At 34.8% G+C, this 25,051-nt stretch overlaps 1 protein-coding gene across 1 annotated transcript in view; it reads left to right on the top strand.

Moving 5' to 3' along the window:
- Ptr (patched domain-containing protein) overlaps nt 1–25,051 on the top strand; it is a 76,358-nt gene that overhangs the window by 2,706 nt on the left and 48,601 nt on the right. The window contains exon 3 of the mRNA XM_089866987.1: nt 225–810. Coding sequence (XP_089723113.1) covers nt 225–810 — 586 coding nt within the window. The remainder of the gene's footprint in view (nt 1–224; nt 811–25,051) is intronic.

Genomic DNA, 25,051 nt, shown 5'->3' with positions numbered 1-25,051 from the left:
TAATCTCTATTGTGAAACTTTACATACTCTCTTATGTGAAACTTTACATACTCTCTTATGTGAAACTTTACATACTCTCTTTTGTGAAACTTTACATATTCTTTTTTGTGAAACTTTACATAATCTCTATTGTGACACTTTACATACTCTCTTATGTGAAACTTTACATACTCTCTAATGTGAGAATTATCTATAACCAGTATATTTTATCTTTCCAATTTCAGAACTTGTGCGCCAAAGCGAACGGACTGTGCTTTGAAAATACTATTTTGGATTTCGCGGACCGGATGGGTGACATTGAAAACAAAACCTTCATGTTGGAATACCCTTTGATGACGGATAAAGTGACCCTGCGCCCCATTTTCTTCGCAGCGTACTTAGGAGGTGCCGAAGTGAACGAATTAGGCTATTTGGAATCCGCGGCGGCCATCAACATGATGTACTACTTGGATACGACCGAAGACGATGACGTAGAAAAAGCTGTCCTTTGGGAGAACAAGTTCTTGGACGTGACGCTCAACTTGGAGCTCGACCACATTGAAATTTCGCAATTCGTTTCGAGCACCCTGCAAACCGAGTTGGAACGCAACAACCAAAGTGTCATGCCCTTCTTTAGTATCACCATCTTGATCATGCTGATATTCTCCGTGGTAACGTGTATGATGACTGATTGGGTCAGAAGTCGGCCCTGGTTGGGAGTACTGGGGTGTCTTTCTTCTTGTTTCGCCGTCGCTGCTTCTTTTGGACTAACCATGTATATCGGATTACCATTCATCGGGATTAATATGGCTGCTCCGTTTCTTATGTTGGGTAAGTTATATAGGGTTAAATTGGGTTCGGTAAAATTCGATAAAAAAAACTGATTCTTATATGATCAGTCACTTAAATCTGGTAGAGTAAGATCTAATTGAAGATTAAAATCTCGTGGGAAGTTTTTTGTTCATCTTTTGTCTCATAGCTAGGGAGGTGGCAAAGGCAAAAATCTCATATTGAGAAAACAGTCGAAATCACGAACATGTACTGAATACCTTTTCCTTTAAAAGAGAACTTGATCCAATAAATGTTCCGAAATGAATAAAAAACAGGTACCCAGAAACACTAATTTTATAATTCTCTGCAAGACGTCGTAAGCTTGTTTTGAAGTTTTGAGATTTGAATAGGGTTAACTATGTCGAAGTCTAAAATGCTTATTAAATTGAGGCATGGTTATAGGGAATTGGTGCTACTATAGTATTCTCTAGAATTGGTTCGAATTAGGCTCAAGGTTAATTTCAATTATATGCAAATATAGAATTTATTAGTGGATAACTTAGTTTTAAAGTTCATTTTTTATTTCACTAGAGTAAAATTACATATAAGCGCGTGACTACATACGCGAGATAGTTTAAAGCTGAGATTAAGATTAGAAATAAACTTAATAAAGCCAAATCATACCACGAAATGCGAACAAATAAGTCATCCAGTAGAGAATCTAACCTATTCTCTTCGAAAATTGCACGTGTAATATTTAACCTCTCGTATACTTTCATACATCATTTCTGACCAGCACGGTAAATCATCTGAAAATTAACTTCAAAAATGATTCCTATAGGGGACCTGCATTAATGTAGCTAGTTATTAGTTTTGACAACGTCTATAAACATAACAGACCGAATGAACATTGCAATTAAAGTCAATATTAAATAAAGTAATTATTCGCCAACTCTTAAAGCTCATTATATAAAACATTTTTGCATAGGGTGTTAAGAGGAAAATAACTTTTAAAATAACGGTTTTCCGCTTCATTATCACATTACAGAATATCAAACTTAAAATATGGTGGAAAATCTTAAGTTTTATAACTTGCTTATAAAGGTTTAAGGAATTCAACTAAATATGATTTGTTTTTGCTTCTGTACGAAAGCCTATACGGCTTTTGGGTTAAAATAAAGTATTAACGGCACGATTTCACTAACACTACTAACGGTCGGTTAGTGGTCGATAAAATAAGAGTACGTGTCTTTTTTTACTGCATGGCTAGAAGCCCTTTATACCTACCGTGTCGATCTCCAAGTCTCCCGAAACACAAGAAACTACTTGCATTCGTTTTAGACGTCACTAAGCTGTAAAACAATCAGCCCGAAACGACAACGATACCGAAGGACCAAGTGCAAAGAAAAATCTAAATTCTCACTTGAATCATAGGCCTTTTTGCCAGAACTAGAAATATTTTATTTTATATAAGGAAGAACTTGTTTTTAACCACCTGGTGTATTTTAAGTAGCTTTAGTTTAGTTGGTACCTAGAAAACGATAGAAGTGTTTAGTTTTCCTTCAAGTCTAAATTTAGACTTGTTTCTTCGCGATTCATTTGTATATCGAGCGTTCGAAATTGCTTTAGGTTTGACGTTTTGAACAAAAATACGCTTCACTAATCATTTATACAGCTTTATCTTAGAGTTTTCACAATTACTTAGCTTTGATTTCACTGGGCTAAATCGATAGCATTTATTGAATTTATTTATATAATTTTATCACTGAACTGTAGCTCGTGTATCTTATGAAGCATCTGATTTAAACGATATGTTGTATTTCTCAATGTTTAATTATATAGATTTAAATTCAAATAACTATATGTTTATTATGCTATTTTTATTTGACGTCTTTGGAGATTGAATTTGTTAATTCAAAGGGTTCCACTAACCGGGGACAAAACTGTCTAACCCTTCCGCTGAATTAAAACGAAGGCTAAAACTTAAATTGCCCCCAGCGGTGTTTTGTGAAACCCTTTAACCTCGAAATAACTAACCTCGAAGAAATTATGAGATTATTTAATTTTACCCTAATTAGTCTATTAAATAATTTTTCTTGTTCGGCTGTATGACATTAATATACAGTATATGTGGCAAATTAACCTACTTCGAATTTATTTAAATACGGTCTTTAACAACCCCTTAGATCTTCTTTCTAATTAGACTATGATCTGGTTCATCTCTCAGCTAAGAAAATTGAAGTTTTCAATCTTAAAAAGTAAAAAAAGTGCTAACACCATTTAGAAAACCTGCAGGAGGCTACCGAACATTAAAATAGGACTAAAGAAACATTAGGACCTTACCTAAAATACTAACCTTACACAAAAAAATAGAAAGCTCACACAAAACTGGGGTGAAATATTAGAAGTGAATCATTGCATAGCATAAAGACTAATTAGAGATCAGTATAGATTTTAGAAGATTGCGCGCGGTTTTCAGTTCATAAATGACACACTAGCAATCCCAGACTAAGTTTGAGAAGAAGACCCTAATTGAAACTACTCATGGTTCATTGTATTCGTGATGCCTTCATAACGAAAACTATATTAACAATTATAACATCAAATTCAAACTGTCTCAAAATACCATATTTCTCGAACTACTACCCTACGATAGACCAAATACATACCTTAGTAAATAAAACTTGACATACCTTGGGTGGAAACCAAAATAGTCGAAAATAAATTTTTTTTTTCGGTTTGACCTATGATAAAAATGGCATGAACACAAAGTTATGTAGAACTCAAGGTATTATTGACCTATTTTAAACTTAGAAGAAATTTCCCGAACAGGCTTAAAATGTGTATACCTCTATTTTTTTTTTCACACTGATGGTTTCGCAACCGCTATAACAATAGAACTCTTTACGTTATCAATAGAATATTAACTTAAAATACTTAATTAAATGCTACTTAAAAAGCAAACGAAGCGTTAAGAAATATAAGTGGGGCAGAAATGCTGTAAAATTAGTTATTAAGATCTTTCCCCAAAATGAGAAACAATTTAGTTATCTCAGACCCTCTAGGAATGAAGATTTTTAGCTAGCTAAAGAACATGGTGATAAAATTATTTTCCTCTTATTTTCCCCGACGCCACGTGACCCAAAGCGCGAAAGTCGGAAGTAAAAAGTCTTCAAAAGTCCTTAGGAGTTTGACTAGTAATGACGAAGTCTTTTTCGGCGTACTGACCCGGAAACCCAAACTTTTCTAGTCAAGAACCTCGAATACGCCCCGAAGCGAGAGACTTCTAGATACTTGTTTTAGGAGACCCACCAGTAATTTTCCCGCCACCATTTTCAGCGCGATTATCGTCATTATGTATGCCGATTATATTATTTTAAATTTGGCCTCGGGACCGCGTACAAAATGACAACCCGCTAAGACATTCACTGAAATGTCGTGCGGAAAATCTGGAATGGAATTTATATGGATTAGCAAAAATAAAGCTAGGATAGTAATACTCCCTTCCAGTTATGGATTTTTTTACTTGGCTTGGGAATGGTTCAGAGAAACGTTTTTAAAGCAAAACGTGCTTGAGTACCCAAGAGAAAATTGCCCCCAAAATCAATAAGCCTCTAGCCAGATCTGGATAGTTGCGGAATATAAAGCGTATTGTAGTACAGTTTCTAGTCCTACCAAAGATATCGTCATATGAGTAGACTCCGTCTATACAGCACGGGCGTTTCGACCTAGTGAACCTGAAAGATGCGTTAATAATATGATTGAATTTGAGGCAAACCGCAAAAGAAAAAAATTACAATATATGTTTTATTTTTTCCTTACTTAGCCTATCTTTACGACTACTTTCTCAACAAAAAGCTATTCTTGTAATGTAAATCATGTGCAGTTATGAATTTGTTTTTAACTACTTTTAAAAAGAAAGTAATTCTTCTAGCTGCGTCGGTCTAACTATATGTGGCAGGAATCTTTTTACAACTTATTTATGATTATAATTTAGCCTTCAAGATATTTTATGTACTATTTCTTTAAACTTAAAATACCTCCTTTCACTCTCGAAATTTACCGATTTTTAAATTAAATAACCTTGGTTCACATGAATCGAAAGTTTCCAAAATTCAACCATGTGTGCTCGTATATATAAATCAAAAAGACTTAATTATACTGTATTAATACTTAGGTTTTTCTACTTTAGAACTCATTCAAGGACAAATCGATTTGAAGGACATAGTAGGAGCCGGGTACTTTCAGTTTTGGGCTAATGATTAATATTCACACCAAGCCTAGGATCGAGCGGGATTAGTAGATGTTCTCAGTATGTCTCTAGCATTACGAAGTATAGGAAGTGTCATACTTATAAACTTATGATAATATATTGTGTCATATAAGGTTGTTCTATAACAAGGGAAAAACTAGCCAATGGCAAAACTAATCGTCTATAGCACGGAATATTCATAGATTCATGCAACATTAGTGTAAGAGTAATATTTTAAAGGCATTATACAAAACTTTTTATTATTTTTTCCTCTAATTAAACGGAAATGTGGACAATATATTTCGGCGGTTTAAGGCCTCCAGTAATTTTGTACTAATGGAACTTGGTTTTATTACAATGTTTCTTCAATTAAAACATTTCTTTATTCCTTATTTTTAAAATTGAATTGAATTTAATTTAGCTATACCATAATTGATAAATAGCCTAAATGCAACTTGATGTTCAGCAATTTAGCACAACGAACTGGACCTGAAGATAACCATTCTCGTTCTAAGATTTACAGAATTTAAATAGCCGTATTGCCTACGCTTCGTAGTGAAATAACTGTTAAACAACAAAATAGTTTAGTTACTAGGGCCCAATAGTTTTAGATCTGGGCACAGGGTCTTTTCCAAACAAGATTTTGTTAAATATTATCTTGTTTAGTTCCTGATTTCTCTAACACAAACTAATTTTGGTAACACTAAAGCGTGACAATATGCTTATGGAGAAATAACATTCAAACCAGTAAGAGCTAGGAATTACACATAAAACTAAAGATGTAGTTTTCTAAAACTCAGAACAATCATTTTATAATGCCTTGTCGAAGTAAGGCTAACTTTCTTGCTATATTGTCTCTCATATCACTGTAATTTCAAAACTGTATCATTAAGACTTATATAATGTCCTTGGTTCTCACTAATACTTGTACAATCTTTTAAGTGTACGTTTCAGAGACCAGCCGCATCGATTTCCAATAATTTACTTTCCAGGACCATTAAGCTTTTTCGTTCGCAGTGAGCTGAAATGTAATATAACACCATGAGACTGAGATCGTTACAATTAATATTTAAATATTTTTACGAAACCGAAAGCTATACTGACATAGTCGTTCAATTTCATATTTTTTGTTGAAGCTTTTATATTAAGTACAGAGCTGTACATCGACTTTAGAAAAGGAATTTTCTCTGGAAGTTATATGTAAAAATAAAACAGTTGAAGAGGACCAAAGTCAAATTTTTTTAAAAAAATACAGTGATCCTAAAAATTATCTTCGGTAGTAGTTAATGATTAATTTAGATTAATCATTAACTAATGAATTTAAAAAAGTTTCTATCTGAAGGAGTTCGCCGCGTTTCATGTCATTAGTTGTCTAAGAAAGGATTGAGAAATCTTTACGGTTTAAACTTGGGAAGTTCAAGCCAAGACTTTAAAAACTTTACTCGTCGAAACTTTCAAAAATGTGGTAGCGTTCAATCTTCCTTGGCTAAATCAACGATAAAGGGGAAAAATAAACCTGTCTAAGTCTTTTTTGACAAGGTGGAAAGATCCAAATCTTAAACCGATGAAAAGGCAAGCAAATAAAAAGGTAGCGAAAGAACTTACATCGGCACCATGTATGAATTCGCTGGGTCAGAGCCTTGGAAGGTTTTTCGACGTGTTTGCGTTAGAACTTATAAATAAGGTTAATTTTGTAAAGATATAAAACTTTTTACAATTATACGGGAAGCCCTGTTTAGCCGTTGGCAGTTCCCTCTGCAGTGGTTCTCATAAAAGTGGTGTATCGTTACAGCAGTTTCTTACCAGTATTACAACCAGGATGTGAAAAACGACATAGTGTAGGTTTAATCCCAATAGTACTAGGTTTGGTTTGATTATTTGTATCTCAATAGTATTAGGTCAAATAAGGTTAGGTTTGGTTAGGATATTTGAGTCCCGATAGTATTAGTTTCGGTTTGGTTTGGTTATTTGAATCCTTAGAATTTTTTCAAAACTCTAGTTAAACCCTGCTAATTCCCAAAACAGCAGTTTTGATCTATGGCACTATTTTTTGGAACCGCAGTTGCTATTTCTAGAGCGGCCCGTTTCTTACTTAAATTCAAGGGGCCATCCCTAAAACACTGTAATTGTAACTTGTAAACTGTGGTCCTTGGGCCAAAATATCATAGAACATTTTCTACTCAAACTCGCCAATAGAACGCACTGTATTTCAGTCCAACTACCCATTTTGGAATACATTGTAAAAAGTACTGTTACATTATTTACAGATATAGTAGCTAATTCGTTAAAATAAGGTAAAATCAGGCCATATAGATGTAATTATTCTGAAAAGAAGTCGCTCTCAAAACATTCCAACTCTTAAGAAATCCCTTTCTTAGTAAAATGCCAATATTTCGTGATAAATTTCAATTTGTAAGCCACCGGTATAAGGAATGGGAGGTACTGGGCTCGGCAATTCTTCTAGCCTATAAATCGGGTTAAGGAAATAAAGACAGGCTTGAGAGGTTACGGATCAATTTTTGGAAAGAGACTACGCGCTGTTGTTTACCATATTAGGTACGTTGAATTGAACAAGGATCGATAAAATATTCGCCACAAAATATTTCCCTTTGCATTTAATCGTTTTATGGAGCGATTTCCCCGCTAAGCTAAATGATAAGTTAGCTATAGCCACTAAGAGAGAAAATGAGTACTATGTACTTGAAAGGTAGGGCATAACCTTTGATGTATTAGTCAAGCGATATTTTACGTGTGTGACTAAAGATATTGAGTTTCAAATTTAGACCAAATACAGGTTCGTGATGTAGTTATGCTATACTAGCAGCAAAAGTACCCGGCGGGATATTTTTACTTTTTCAGGCCGCCATTTCAAAAGATGGCGGCAAAACGAACTGCAAAATCCATAATTATCATCTATAGGAAACCAGTGTACTAAATATTAATGAAACTGGATGAAACGGGCGGCCGTTATTTTGTAAAGACCGCTTTTAAATTTCTGGCCGCCATTTTACAAGATGGTAGGAAATCAAACCTCAAATGCCATAAAGCTTGTATATTAGATATTATGAAAACCAATGTACTAAATATTAATGATGTCAGACAAAACACGCGGACGTTATTCCTTTAAGAAGGATTGTTACATTTCAGGCCGAAATTATTCAAGATGGCGACCAATTAGAAAAAATCGTTCTTCGTGAGTGCCTAGTACTTAATAACGTCTCTGCAAATTTTCAGTAGGTAAATGGTTAATCAATCAGTCAGTCAGGACTTTAGACTTAAATTAATAGATAGAGATTTAATAGCATAGGACTATCACACTCTCCGTAAGTACGGGTCGAAAGGACTACGAGCACGCATTTTTTGTAGAGAGTGAAGGGGCGCCTCTCATGTTGTCAGTAGTCTCTTTAAACCCGCGTTGACAAGGTCGATACTATAAGCCTCTACGGCAGACCCATACTTATGCACTATATGGTTACGTTATATTAGCTTTGACAAGAACCTACATAAGACCTGTAGTGCCGTGATCGCAGGTTTTATACCCTCCCTATAACAGTTTCTCCCATACATCGTCACCGTATTGTCGAAACTTCAAACTCTTTGATTTTGTAAGTTATATTTATATGTTTTAAAGGGCTGTTCTTTGCAATTATTGCAAAATTTCATTACAACAAATCACAACGTTTAAACTAGTTTATGATTATACTTTCCTCGTTGAGATCTGGGCCTCTCACACAAGCAGCGGAGTTCACGGTTCAATAGCTATTCTCACACTTTAAGTACACTCCCTATAGAATAACAAAATTTTACCACTTGAATAATGATATTAACATTTAGTGGTCCGGATCTGTATTAATAGTGTCTTTCTAGACTACACACCTATTGTGTTTCATCTGTAAAAATATTTATTTTTTTTTTGAACGAGTTTAACCGGAATTTACTTTCATTTTTATATTTCCCATTAAAATTTTATTAGGTTAGTTGGTTTGTCATTTTTTCCACTTTTTTCTCAATTCATTTAATTTTTTAGTTTCATTGAATGAATGAGTGTGCCAGTATAGTGGGGTGAGGGTATTTTACCAATTGTTAATGACGTCACGTATACAGCCGCGAAAAATAAGTAGCACACATCTTACAAGAGGTCACAAATAATTTATTTGAGCTAAACTGTCCGCGCTTACGATTTTTCTTGGAAATATTTGGGAATTGTTTAAAGGGAGGCCGAATTATGTATCTTTAAAATATTGGGCACGGATTCTCAGTACTTTGTAAATCAGTAAACAGACGTTTTTTTAAAGAGGGGGATAAAATAGTCTGGTGTTATAGTAAGGCAGAACATCCCTTATTTGGATCCAAAGACGTCAGATATGGCTTTAAAAAAAGGACTGGAAACTACCCAATGACTTTGGATCCACATACGGCATGTGATACCGGATGTCTATTCCAAAGTATTACGTGGAAGTTAAAACAAATACTGAAGTTACCTGCTTGCATAAACGGAGATTGTATTATATATTGTAGCAATTGGTGGAGTAATCCATCTACGAACCGAGTTTGTATTCTTTTAGCAGTTCATTTTTGTTTGCCTCAGTAATGAGTATGAACCATTTAGCATTAGCAGAAGAAAATAGGGGAAGTGGGTAGCCGTAGCCTTGAGCCATACAAGTCGTCCAGTGATTCTCACTTACAATGGTCGATTCCCCTACCACCCTTAAAATTTGAATCTGGCCAATCGGCGCGAAGCATAAAATAGTACCAGATTTCATTGCGAACGCCACCATATAGCGAACTGTGGAACTAACTTGTGTAGTCTGCTTATATTTCTGCTGTGCTTCAGTTTGAGTTAGGGTTACGTCAGGCAACGGGTTAATGCGGATATTGGTTTAATTAAGGACGAAAATTCGGTTATTTAATAAAATGAATGTCGTTAAGAGTACGCAGTGTGATTTAACGTACAAGGAAACTACCGATAAGAAAACTCAGGCTGTGTTGAAAGGAAAAGTAAGATCTACCCAAACCAATCCCAATGTTAAAAATCAAACTACAACAACTTGGATACAACTTTATTACTTTGAACTCTTCCCTATCACAGTTTAAAACTTCGGACAAGTTAATTTTTTCCTGGAACTTAGAAATACCATTGTATTTAAAAATAAAGACATATTTTAAAATAAGTTATGAATTTAGTACTTACCACTCGATTCCAGTCTCTGTCATTCTGCCTCTAGCAGACGCCTCTAGCCAGTTGGAAGGCGTAGGACCGTACTGTCCACAGAATCACGTCACTCGTGTGTTAATGCGCGTAAAAATCCTATCTCTCTTCACCCCCACGGGGAGGGAAATGGCGCGAAAAATCCGTAAACGGGACGCCTCGCGAAGTTGCCCAAGCTACCCACTTCCCCTATTTTCTTCTGGCATTAGAGATGCTTCCAAACAACAGATCTATACAACCCTCTGAAATGGCAAAAGTGTATAGATATAAAAACAAAAAGTACACTTCATTAACAATTCCCTGCTCGTGGCTGTAGACCACATGTAAACAGATAAGCAAACTACCCTCCGCTCAACCGCCTACAGGAAATAAACAATCAGGGATGACCTTTTTGACGTCATAGGTTTATAGAAAGTAGTGCATGATGCAGGCGATCCAAACGTTAATTTTTGGTTCTACTTTATGAGCCTGTTCACGGCTTGTTCCCTGTGAGTGTGAAACGGTCGGGAATTTAGTCAAACGCAGAAGAGGGTCGACACTATTCTGGCATAAAGGAGGTCTTCTCATATTACGCGGTGCGAGCAAGTTTGAACGAAGTGTACTTTTTGTTTTAGTATCTAAATACTTTTGGCAATTGCTGAAATTTTAGTTCAGTTCATTTAGACGGTGATATATTTAATTCGAATACAAATGCTATATTATTACCCCAGAAAGTCTAGAGATGTCACAGGTAAATCTACTGTTTATTCAACTTATACGCTTCGAATATTATATAAAAATATTTAAATTATACCGCCTACGTACGGTAACGAGAATTTTTTTTCCTCAACACCCAGGGAATTGTCTGCCAAAATTTTTAAGGTCTAAACGAGAGACTGAGCGGATAGCCTTTGGCACAATTTTATTTCCCGAGCTTTATCTAACTGACACTAAATTCCAGTGTACGCTTCACTGTCCCTTACATTATAAAAATTAGTTCAAACAGTCATATTAGCATGAAGTTATTTATTAATTTACAATAATTTAATAAGTTCTACTACATTTAAAATTAGTCACAAAGTTTGTTACAACTATGTATCAAATGAAAAGGTTGAACCCAAATGAATATGGATTGACTTGAAACAAGAGCTTTTTGAGCTTCGTTCTATAGTCCTGGTCCATGTTGAAGTAACGCCGCCGATACGGCGGTCGCTCATTTTCGGCGGCGAAACCTAGCGCCATTTTCGGAGGTGCAATGCTGCCAGACACATTTCCCTAGTATTTTTTGGACTGATTGTCGTCGGCTGCTATTCATTCCGTATTTGGACACAGAACATCCCTAAAGGTTAATTTTTGTTCACGGAAACTTTAATTGGCTTAATTTCAATACTATTTAATTAAATTGGAAACCTCAATTTCTAAATGTGGAACAAAATATAGTAAAAAATTAAAGAATAAGGCTAGGACGCTGCCATTTTATAATTGTGCCCTGCAGTTCTCTCAATTATGAAGCAGACGATAATCAGTTACCAAAACCACGGCCCACCCGCTCACGGACGTGATCGAGTTAGCTATGCGAATAAAAATCCCTCTCTCCGTAAATGGCGGCCGATCACGTGATTTTATTTTTCCCGCGGAAAACGCCGCGAGATTCTTGAGAACTATGCGGCGCTCAAATGGACCAATACTATTAAATTTCTTAACCTTTATTTTTCAGAATTGTTAAGCCTAGTCCTATTAAATTTCTTAACCTTTATTTTTCAGAATTGTTAAGCCTTGTTCTATACAGTTTGTTAAGCTTTGTTCTATACACTTTGCTAAGCTTTGTTCTATACACTTTTGTCAAGCCTTGTTCCCTACACTTTGTTAAGCCTTGTTCTATACATTTGGTTACGCCTTGTTCTATACATTTGGTTACGCCTTGTTCTATACATTTTGTTAAGCCTTGTTCTATACATTTTGTTAAGCCTTGTTCTATACATTTTCTTAAGCCTTGTTCATTAAATTGCAGAAGAATCGAACTTTTAAGGAAAATAATCCTCGGTATGTTTGACTCGGTCAGTTCTATTACACAGGAATCAGGTTCTAAGAGACGAATTTCGAATGTTTTACGTTTTTTCCGTTTACACAAACTAATATTCCGCTAGTTAGTATTACTAGAAAGAACGAGGAGAGATTTTCAGCCCTCTTTATTAGGAGCTATGACCTCTTTTTGGCGCACCAGTCATAACATGGAAATTATTTCTTTCCAAAGTTTTAGGTATTTGCGATCACGTTTTTCTGCTAGATAAGAAAACCAAGTTTAATTATACAGGGCATGGCTTGCAGTATAACGTGCTTTTTAAACTTTTTGAAGGTCGTATCGCGATAGCTTCATTACTTTATTTTCGAAAGTAACGGATTAAACGGAACAAAATATATCCTAGGCTCCTAGCAGAGTTCATAGTTTCCTTTTCTATTAATTAGTCACAAGGCTCAAATTGAAGCAATATTTATTCCTCCAAATTTCAACACAACAATCTTCAAAGTATGTATTCTCCCCCTCCCCCTAAGTCTGTTGTTCTTGTCCTGGAAAATCTTTCCAGACAGAAAACATTTACTCGATACGATTGTTCCTAGTGGGCGTGTTTATTATTAATACGAAAATGATAGAAGGGTTTGCTTTGTATGTACTGTACATCATAGCTTGTTATGGTTTCGGGGCATCCATCCTGCAATGTTCTATTTCTGGTTCAACGTTGTAAGTTTAATATTGAACTATGGGTTATATAATTCCTCTAATAACAGGTATAGATAATAAATGTTTGTGTAAAACTTTAACACGCTCCCCGGTTTATTGCAACTTATAAAACAAACCATAGTCAAATAAGGTAATTGTTACAATTTAAACGTTATAACCAAAGATAATAAATGGTGTAGCAAAATATTTATAAAATTTATGGCGTCAGGAAGTGTTAGTATCTCATCTTATTAGGTGATTTTAAGTTTGGTTTTAAAACGAGTCAAATTTGTAGTGTGTGGATACTTAAAGGCCGACTTCCATCCAAAAGAGTTCTAGCGAACTGAAAACCGAGCATCGCGACTAACAATGGAGCGACCGTGCCGATTTTCGAATCCCCTCTGGGGTAAAAGATGGAAGGGTTCTAGGTAACTGAAAGCCGTGCAATGTGGTTCTAGCGAACTGAAGATACACAATAGACAATTTCCTTCATGGGAAAGCAAATATTCGTGAGGAAATAAATTTAAAATGATTTATATTGTTCATCTTCAGTTCGCTAGAACCACATCGCACGGCTTTCAGTTAGCGAGAACCCTTCCAACTTTTGACCCAGCGGGGCTTCGAAAATCGGCAAGGTCGCTTCCTTGTTAGTCTCAATGCTCGGTTTTCAGTTCGTTAGAACCCTTTTCGTGGAAGTCGGCCTTTAAGAACAAAACTACACTTCCGTTTTTAGATAAAATTGTAATGGGAAGTTTTTAAATTTCCTCACATTTATCGCTTAGATAACTTCGCTAAGTTGAACATAAAAGAATAAAAAAATGGTTTTTTCTCAAATCTGTGAACAATAAAATTAGTTAGGTTAGACACACATTTTGTAGGAAATGCTCTGAAACAAAGAAAATTTAACTCTTCAATAGTTGCGGAAAGTAATTCTTTTGGGAAACCTTTATGTTTTGAGTCCAGGCATATTATTCTAAGGTGTAGTAAAGTAGAGAAAATAATCGGCCCCGTGGATTAATAAGGAAATGAAACTATACCATAACAAGCGCTTGCCATTTTGTATTGTACCATATTTAACAGCCACAACACTACACACCCTTTTTCAAAAATTGCGGCTAAATAGTCTGGTGTTTGACCACCTTGTTTTCATGTGGATCCAAAGACGTTAGGTATGACTTCAAACAAAATAACTTAGAGGACTGGTTACTTTGAAGTCCTGTCTTAGGTCTTTGGATTCGTCTTTACCCTATATCAAGCAGACAATACTTCTGTCCCCTTTGGACAATTTTCTATTGCTTTTAAAGGTAAATAAGTCTGATATTATATTAGACTTATGATATGAGTAATTTTGTAGGTAAATACTTAATGAGAGTGAATACAATTACTTCGTCAGTAGCCTAACTAACATCCTACGTGTACGAGATTGGTTTTACTTTTAGATTAATTTGAAAAATTTGTGGTGAAAAAAGAGTAATAGTAATAAAACATTAATGAAGCGCGTTAAATCTCAAAATGATTTGCTTGATCCTCGAAATATATTTCTACAACACTACAACATATAAATTTCAAAAAAGCATATTCTCCAAAGAAATAGTGAATTAATAAAATCTTCAATATATTTCATAATTTATGTACATACATACAGGTTTTAAATTTTTAGACACTAGGCATATATCTGAGGAACAATTAATTTAATTAAGATGTTACTGTACTGCCAACGGAAAAATAATCGGAATGATAATTGTCAAGTCTATGGCACCGATTATGACAATGCAGTTAAATTTAGAAATAAGAATAACGGATCTGATTTTGCGAGTAGTACATAGACATTGTACTTCAAACAGTGTTTGTCTGATATGTACCATCCTGTTTAAATAAGTTCGGAAATGACATAATAAGAAAAAATGCGCCTATGGGAATTCTTAGATAATTTCGTTCATATACCAAAAGGCATCGCTAGATACAGCACACACGGGAGTCTGTGCACCTCGTCTGCCTCTTGTGGTGCCTCTTGGCGAAAACAAAAATACCTACTTGTGTAAAGTTCTCTTAATCATTTTAATTTCAGAATTTGTCTATAGCGACACAAAAACTATGATAATTAGCACCCATTTAACTGCCCAACACACTCGAATTTGAAACTGAGAGTTAAGTTTTAACCAATTTTCATTCTAAAATACGAAAATTAGCCGCATGTATTAGCGCAGCCTTGAATATTGTTACAAAGTGGTAGTTCGAGTTTCCCTTTCGGTAACTAGGTGACTGGCGCTTTCGGGCGTTTCAGTGATTGTAAATGGAATTAAACTTCCGCTTGAATGCAAAGCGGACGAAATAAGGAGGAAATGGAGTTTCTAAAAAAGTCTCTATAACGATGTCGATTAAAATTATAATATTGTTCTTGGTATTTAAGTACTCCTTTAAAAGTTATGGTAATTTCCTTCTTAGATAATCTTTGAAATCATCCAAACGGACTGGTAAACTAGTTTTAAAGTTGTAATTTTCGGCCCACTTTTAAGCGGCGTTTTGCTTTTATTTCTCTTATTAAAAATTAATGTCATTAACGTGACGGAATATTTGGCGAATGACGAATTTTAATCTACGGAGGGTCATGCCAACCGTTGCATAAAATCGTTATTTCGCTACAACGTAATAGTTCCTTAAGAATCAAATGACTCAGTCCCTTATTCGTTACCATATGTCGTGATGTTTCAAAGTACTTCATTTTCGTAAACAAAACTGCACGTGATTGACCTTTCTTGACCGCGATTCTTAACCTGTTTTTCGTTTTGAGATTCTACTTTAAAATATCACGTATACAGTTTGCATTGACCTATGATATAATAGAGCTATAGTGATTATAAGCGTTGCGATGACATTCGTTATTGTCGAATCAGTGAAAAAATGTCATGAACTTGCACATCTGAAAACGAGGTCGATTCATCACAAGACACACTTAAAAACGTATAGCATTGCTAACCTACAATGGTAACCATCCAACGATGCTTCTGATTTAATTACCAAGCTGGCCTTTGCATAACCGAAAATATTTCATTTTACTTACAATAACTAGGGAATAATTTAAAAACGACGCTCATAACATCTGCCAAAGCAACGATAAAATGTTTATTAACAACCAAAAAAAAAAAACACTCATGCTGAAACCAAACGCAATAGTTTTTCATCACTTTCAGTATTAGCTTATCAAACAACACGTGAATTTAAATGGGTAACTAAATTTGAATCACGTATCTTAAGAACTGACACCAAACGAAACGAAAGTTACGTTGTGAATACAAAAATGTCTCTGTATCTTTCGCTAACTTATTACTATTACATAATATCATAGGATATGTTCCATAAGTTTGTCACTGGTTACAGAGAGCTTGTCATGAAGTGACGTAGGTGAAATGTCATAGATTCTCGCAACGCGACGCCTGTTGAGGCGCTGTCTACAGACTAAATTGGAAGATGGCCTTCAAAACCGTGTGTAGTCAATTCTCGCGTTGTTCTCGAACTAGCTCTCAGTAAGTCTCTAGCATTACGAAGTATGGGTAGTGTCATACTTATGGAACATCTCTTATAAACTTATAGTATTACATAATTGCTTTTAAACATAGCAAAGACATACCTAAGCCTTAAGCCTTTAAAAACTAGGATTTTTCTAATGTTCCTGTATAGTTTTTTTGTTACGTACATAGTTTAGTTTAATTATATTATTACCAGTTTTTACATAATAATATGTCAACCTCAAAAATTTCGAAATTCTCTGCAATTCAAAATGTTGTCAGAAAGAGGATTATTTTCAATCCGTATTATCTCATTTTGAAATAACGAAATTTGGTACTTGCAATAATTCAGTATTTTATTCAGATCGTCTGCGGGCCTTCGGTAAGATTATATCTTAGATAACATCCTTATTACGCTGTTGCATAATGATAATAAATTAATTTGAAATGCATAAAAAACGCTCCTTTTAGAGAATATTTAAAACACAATTTTATAGCATCTTAGGTTTAGCCTTGCGTGAAGGATAAATATTTCGTCATTTTTTTATATATGTTTAATTATTTTAGATATTGAAGGTTTGCCCGTATGAACTTGTTAAAAATATCTTGAAAAAACGCAACTACAATTTCTAACACATATTCATGCTCGACTTCCACATGTGAAAATTGGGTAGACTGAGTTAGTTTTCTTATTTGAAAATTTAAAATAATTTTGAAACCGAAATTTAAATTGGGTTATGATATCATAACTGTGTCGCTTCCTAGTTGCTGGGAAGATCTGTAACACATGTAACTGACTTCTGCTCCATACTGAGCTCACTTTGTGCAATGCTGTAACGATAGCAATAGGCCGGCGTCATAACAGTGTTGTTTTCTTAAGATGACGCTAAAGATGTATATCTCTAATTAGTAGCCCTGACTGAAAATCACCGTCAGCCCAAAACTAAGAAAGATTTTTCGAATCAGCGGCCATCTTGAAAAATGGCGGTTCGAAATGTTAAAACCTTTCTACCGTATCATTTACATTTTAGTACACTGGTTCTTTATATTCTATAGACGGGTTTACGGTTTTGGGGTTCCATTTGAAGCTATTTTTTAAAATGGTGGCCCGAAAAGTAATTAGAATGTCTTGACGATCTGAAGGGCAACGCCGAGTGCCTTTGTTGCTAGGTGCTTATAAAGCAATATAAATATTTTTTTAAAAACCTGAGATATGTATAGAACGTTTTATGTTCCAATATTCAGAAAAAAATGGTTTATCACTCAAAACTTTCAGCTGACTTTAAATAATGTAGTTCTTAAGATTACATGTGAAAATATCCGATGAGTTCTATTATTTTATTTTGGTTTCTTATCAACATCTTTGTTTCCAAGACCACACCAAAAAGACCAAGTACATTTGAATCAGCCCCACTAAAATGGAAACTAGGCTAGCTCATCATTTTCCATTGTTCCGCGCTATATTTCATTATCTTTTAAAATCGGTCATCCTTATTTAGGGTAAGTTTCATCTTCGGAACAACTTTCTTCCATTCTTTTCACAAATATACGTGTATGGCAATGCAATCCGCGGCATTGGCTCGAAACAAGAGTAACTGTATCTGCCACACACAATGGATTCGGTGATTGTCATCTTCATGATACGGTGTATCTCATTCGTTTATTCGAACAGATAGAACCAACGTGAAGAAAGGGCATTTTCCATTTAAATGATCCAAACGTTATACATGTTGCTTAAGCATGGCTTTCTGTTCATTACTTCTATTATAAGAGATTACAAAGATTTACAAAGATTAAATTTTTAAATATTTATTGAAGAGAATTTAATGTATATCAAAAGTGCATTACTTAAAGTAAACAACTATGAAGGTGTGAAGATAATTGCAATTGCTCTTCCCCTGAATTTCACCTATAATAGATGATTTGTAAAATTTTTGGGCACCTTACTGGTTCTTTATCATTTCTTTACTGTTTTTGTCGACGTCACATAGGGCGTTCAGTGCACATACCACAGAGATTTGTTATATAAAAGTACGTGTGATTGGTTTTTCTCGCTGAACACCGTCTTACTCTTTTTCCTTAGCTGTATGTCAGTTTCCGAAAGTAAGAAACAGTAAAACTTTGCCTTCAAGGATTTTACAAATCATCTATTATTAGCAGAAATTTTTGTATGGAATTTAGCGTATAATATTTCTCTACCGTAGTTGTACTTCCTAAATTTTAAGGTGATTAGTTTTATTAATATTTTCATGAAATACTACATCAAAATAGAACATGAGCAGTTTTTTGACATTAATTCGACATCTGTGAAAAATTCAGAGCTCCATTTCACTACCATACCGAAGACATCATCCTACGTAATATTATAAATAAATTTTTTATTTCGAACACATCACGTTGTTATAACTCAAAGCTAGGCAGACTAGGAAATCGGGCTCTTATTTAATTCTTATTTATTTTTTTATTTTTTCATTTCCTATTTCTTGGTGTTAGATGTTCGTATGATATTTCAGATTGTCTTCTTTGACCTTATTTTCTAAATGTTAAAACCTTTTTCACGCGTATAAGGGTTTTACTTCAACTCACACACTTCGAATATTATCATATTAAAAAGATGAGATTATACAGTTTTCGTTCCGGTTGCAATTTTGGAGCGAATTTAATCTTTGTCATTGCCTTCTTTTTATTACATTGTTTTCGCTTTCTGTAAGCTTAATCTTTCCATAATTTCGCGAACAATATTATTTTTCCGCCTTTTCCAATTTCGCTTTTGGGTATTTTATTAAGAGTAAATTACCTCGTGTCCCCAAAAGGGTTTTAAGTCTCGACTATTAGTGCAAACACGTGAGATTGAAGCACGTTCAATTTAAAAACAAATCTTTAATTTCCGCTACCTTTCTTTTTTGGGTTAAATTCCGGAAACTGGAGAGACGAATACGTTTTTAGTAACAATTGATCGTTTGAGAGGAAATTATTAAGTACTAGGCTCATAAGTTCATTTGATATGTTCCATAAGTTTGTCACTGGTTACTGAGAGCTTGTCGTAAATTGACGTAGGTGAAACGTCATATATTCTCGTAAAGCGACGCCTGGTGACTCGTGAGTGCAGACTAAATAGGAAGATGGACTGCAAAACCGCGTGTAGTCAATTCTCGCTTGTCGTTCTCGAACTAGCTCTCAGTAAGTCTCTAGCATTACGAAGCATAAGAAGTGTCATACTTATGGAACACATCTTATAAACTTATGGTACTAGCTAAGTTACCCGACGTTGAAGGAGTGTGTTAAAGGACTGGAAACCAGTATGAATTTTCTGTTTTTGTGGTCACTATTCACTAAATGAACTTTGGGCCCACCCGTTTGATATATCTGTAAAATTTTTTGAAACTTTCAATCTCAATAAAACAATTTTTTAATAATTAGAAACGTTATTCAGGTATAGCTAAACTGTTACGGGTCTAGAATGGGACGTTCATTATAGTATTGATGGCTAGGAGTTCTTGAACCTAACCTTAAATAACGCGACCCAATCCATTTTGAAAGGTTCCCTAGCCCTATAGTGTTACTGATATCATACATAGAGCTTTTTTTTAATTCGTTTAATGGTGACTGGGCATAATTAAGAACAAGCGGGTTAAAAACAAACCACTTCCTGAAACATATATAAGGTAGTCAAGAATTTATGAATATATTCTAAGGGTTACCGTTCCCTTAGATAGGACTTTTTTAATATCTTTATGCCCCAATTTATTATATTATATTTATTTATTATAACCCCAATCGTAAGGTATAAGTAATAAGGTGTATTTGACGTCAAAGCGTAATCATTGTGGGAACGCTTTTGTATCCCGGGGGAACGGGAGGGATTTAGTCCCGCATCTTTTTTTGACAAAGACTCCAATAGTGGTTATTTGTTCTCGTCCCGCGCAGAAATCTTCAATTCCCTACGAAAATTAGTTATATTCAACAACAAAGGTGAATAAATAGTTGAGCAATGAATTTGCTATAACTTGTTTGAAATTTCAAATTCCAATCTTTGCCGGATCATACGTTTCGTCAATCTAAATTCCATCATCTCCACCGTATCAACATATCCCCACCTTCATCTTCTGACCCTCTTTGGAAATGTTTCACCATTCTCAATACTCCGCCTTTCGTCCTTCTTCAGAATGTAACTTTAAACAACAGAGTATTCTGGCAGCGTGTAAAACTTAAAATTGACCAATTCTCATCTCACTGGCTATATAAAATCTCCGCTATAGTGATCCACATTGAAGAGCGATGGAAACAGAGTAAAACAAGACGGCCCAAGGGCTCGTAATAGTAGCCACATCGTACGAGTGAATAGCCCCTCTATACCCTACCCTAATGAGTAGAAAAAAAAAGAAAATGAATATAAAAACCTAAAATAAACAAAATCAGAAGTGTCCGACCCCACAGATAAAAATTCAAAAGTATCCGACCCCACAGATAGAGAGGTACCCTCCCCCCATCCCCGACAGATTACTATCGAGTCTCTATGGTTCAGTGGTAGCGAGCCTTACTGCTGCGCCAGCGACCCGGGTTCAATTCCCGGGTGCGACGTGAAAAAATTTTAATTAAAATAAAATCTCTAACAGAGCTCAGCTACCCCTATTGGTGGGTTTAGGTACTATAGAGTTTCTTTTAAGGTAAAATATAACGATAGCGAAAACTCCGGCCACTACAGTTACTACTGTTACTACTGTTACTGTTACTACTACGGCTCGGGTCAAACTAAGAGCCTCATCGTATACTACGATGTGCCTAAAAAGCTCAATCCCTGTCTAGATTCATGTAGACTTTGACTCTACTGATTCAATATTTCTTTAAAAGTCGACTCTCACGGAGAAATGAATGTAATAATCCAGGCCAATGACTATTTAAAATATTTTTCCCGAAATGAAATCGTTCAAGCGCATCTTCATATGTTCTATACTTCATCGTCTCAATACAGTACAGGCTCATCCCCAAATATTATCGTCTCAACGAAATCAATTTTTTTTATTAAAATACAACTTGGGAATTTTAACTGGTTAGGTAAAGGCACCATTGTAGCTCTAAAAACTGAGATTTTGCTTGAATATTAAAAATACTTTCTGCTCAAACAGTTCAAGCATGGGCATTTACATGGCTGCCAATAAAAAATATTCTATTTTACATTTCAGCTAAGGGTTTAACATTGCTTCTAATGTAGTTTCATCAACGACCGATAGGAGGTGGGTTTTGAGACCAATTTAGTGACCATGAGTTCCAAATAATTATGAAAACTTTCATTTTAATGTATTTCCAAAATGTTTTGATATAATTTGTAAACATTGTAATTTATGGAGCGCTTCCATAAATTATTTTTCATATGGTTTATAGTTAGATTCTATAAAGTCCTGAATAGCTTTAGTACAATTCCATTACATCTTTTAAAATTTTATGTGTAGTTCTTAAAAATTAATGTACTTTTTAGCCATATCGTAGTATACGATAGGCTCTTAGTTTGACCCGAGCCGTAGTAGTAGTATTACCAGTAGTAACAGTAGTGGCCGGAGTTTTTGCTATCGTTATCGTTATATTTTAGCTTAAAAGGAACTCGTTAGTACCTAAACCCACCAATAGGGGTAGCTGGGCTCAGTTAGAGATCTAGTTTTAATTAAAAAATTTTCAGGTCAGACCCGGGAATCGAACCCGGATCGCTGGCGCAATAGGCAGACATTCTACCAACTGAACCATAGAGACTTGACAGAAACTCCGAGTTTTTTAATATTTATTTTTATCTCTAAAATGTCGGGGTGATGTGGGGTGGGGTACCTCTTAATCTGTGGGGTCGAATACTTTTGAATTTTTATCTGTGGGGTCGGATACTTATGAATTTGTATGTTTGGGGTTTTTATATTTATTTTCTTTTTATTTATGTGCTAATTAAACAGATAACGATTTTTCCCGTTTCCTATCGCGCTCTTCATGTGTTTCGTTCTCGTTCGGTAGCTATCGTCATCTATGTTATGTTTGACTGGAACGTTTTGGCGGTTAATTCAAATGTGGGTTTAGATAGAGCTAACATAGTGTTAAATGAGCGTTATGCGTTTGACCATTTTAGCATTGCTAAAGGTAATTCGAGGGGATAATCACAAAAATGCGTAATGACTATAACTAAATTTTCTCTTTCAAAAGTTTCTGGGCATAAGTCCTTGTTAGAAATTTATAATATGCGATAAGTGTGAATCGGCATAAGTCTATGTTGTTGTAAACTCATCGAGGGGATTATCACTAAAACTATCTGTTCTTCGATTCGCCGGAATATGAGAATTACAGCATAAGTAAATTTATACGGTTATAATTTTATCACTGTTTAGAGTAGGGAATCGAGGGGCTATTAACTCTGATTTTATGCACGGTACATCACGGTACATCATTTAAGCATTGAAAAAGATAGCGCTATTCACTCATTAGGGTAAGGTATAGAGGGGTTATCCACTCATTAGGGTAGGGTATAGAGGGGCTATTCACTCGTACGATATGGCTACTATTACGAGCCCTTGGGCCGTCTTGTTTTATTTTACGCACGGTTTTTTTTAAAATTATGTACAGTTTTAAAAGTTAATGGACAGTTTTTCTAAAAGATTAGGGACCGTTTTTCAGCAAAATTATGAACGATTTTTTATGTGATTTAAAGGCCGACTTCCACGAAAAGGGTTCTAACGAACTGAAAACCGAGCATTGAGACTAACAAGGAAGCGACCTTGCCGATTTTCGAAGCCCCGCTGGGTCAAAAGTTGGAAGGGTTCTCGCTAACTGAAAGCCGTGCGATGTGGTTCTAGCGAACTGAAGATGAACAATATAAATCATTTTAAATTTATTTCCTCACGAATATTTGCTTTCCCATGAAGGAAATTGTCTATTGTGTATCTTCAGTTCGCTAGAACCACATTGCACGGCTTTCAGTTACCTAGAACCCTTCCATCTTTTACCCCAGAGGGGATTCGAAAATCGGCACGGTCGCTCCATTGTTAGTCGCGATGCTCGGTTTTCAGTTCGCTAGAACTCTTTTGGATGGAAGTCGGCCTTTAAGGAATTTTCATAAAATCATGGTAATAAATACCATGTACAGGTGAAGAAAAATATTCGTTTATATCTAAAACCCGTCGACAAGGCAGATCAACCTTCATGTACATGCATGTTTTAGTGTCATATGACTGTTAAATATAGTTTTAAGTAATGCAAACGACATTTTATTAGCTGTTTCAAAATGATGTTTAAAAGAAGTAATTTTTTTCATTCGGCCAAAATCACTCTGATATCAATGGTAATGAGGCAAAGCATTCAACGTTTTTATATAGTTTCAGTTTTAAAAGCTTTTTACGTCACTAGTACTTGTGAGGGGCGGAGTACAGTGTGCTTGTAAATTTTAATTTTAATCATCGTAACGTACGAAGCGTCAAATTCCAAAAGTTAAGCATTACAGAATTTTTATTGACTTTTTTTTTTCAATTATATTTTATTCCTAAAATTTCAAGGCTTTAAAATTAATAATTTTAAATGATCAATATGATCTTCAAGTTTCACGCTTGGTTGAATTACGTTTAAATTAACGCGTGAAGGGGATAAGATTTTTTCATTACAATTCTGATTGATTATTAATGAGTATAAACGCGGCTCGATGCGGCCTGAACTATTGTCTAAAGCAACACCGTGGATAACCATTTTTCATGGTTAAATTATTTAATAATTTAAGTGATTTTTCCACATATCGATTTTAAATAAGCGTAGTAATGGATGGTTCTATCTGCTTAACCTTAAAGTAAAACTAAAAATATTTATTACGAATTTCGATATATGGATTCCAGGGAACATTATTTTTAAAATATTTCACTTTACCCTACGCGACCAAAATGTTTTCTGAAAATATTATTTTATAGCCTGTGTTAACCTGGCCTGGCCTGATGTCATACCATCCGTTATCATCCTTTATAGCGCTGTAATCTTTTTACAACACCACAGACTAGCTGGTCTGTGCATTGACTGACGGCTGGACGTTTTTACGAAGTTTAATTTAAACAATTGCTAATGACCCTACTGAATTAATTAAAGTCAGATTAGTTATAACTCAAGAAGTTCAATGGCTAGTGATAACTTGAAGTTAATCGATTGGAGTAAGGCTTGTGATCACTAGAAGTAAATCGATTGTGGTAAGGCTTGTGATCACTAGAAGTAAATCGATTGTGGTAAGGTTAATCATCACTAGAAGTAAATCGATTGTGGTAAGGTTAATCATCACTTGAATTATATAAATTGAAATAATTTAGTTATCACCAGAATAAAATCGAGAATTGTTAATGACCAAAATTAATTGAAGTAAGATTCGATCTAACGAGAAAATAAACCTTGAAGTAAGATTCCATGCAACGAGAAATAAAACTATTGAAGTAAGATTCTCTATAACGAGAAAGAAAACCATTAGCAACGAGAAATAAAACCATTAAAATGAGATGGGCTATAACGAAAAATAAAACCTTTGAAGTAAGCCTAATTTTCAAAATAGGTAAATTAATTGAAATAATGTCATTTTTCAAGAATAATGAAGTATGGGTTCATATCACCATAAGTAAATAAATTGAAATTAGGTTAAG

The sequence above is a fragment of the Phalangium opilio genome, unplaced genomic scaffold (assembly GCF_054372755.1).
Source record: "Phalangium opilio isolate 3A_F unplaced genomic scaffold, DU_Popi_V2 ptg000017l_1, whole genome shotgun sequence".
Classification (NCBI taxonomy): Eukaryota; Metazoa; Arthropoda; class Arachnida; order Opiliones; family Phalangiidae; genus Phalangium; species Phalangium opilio.
Note: the sequence above shows the minus strand (reverse complement) of the source record. Positions and strands in the feature narration are given on the sequence as shown.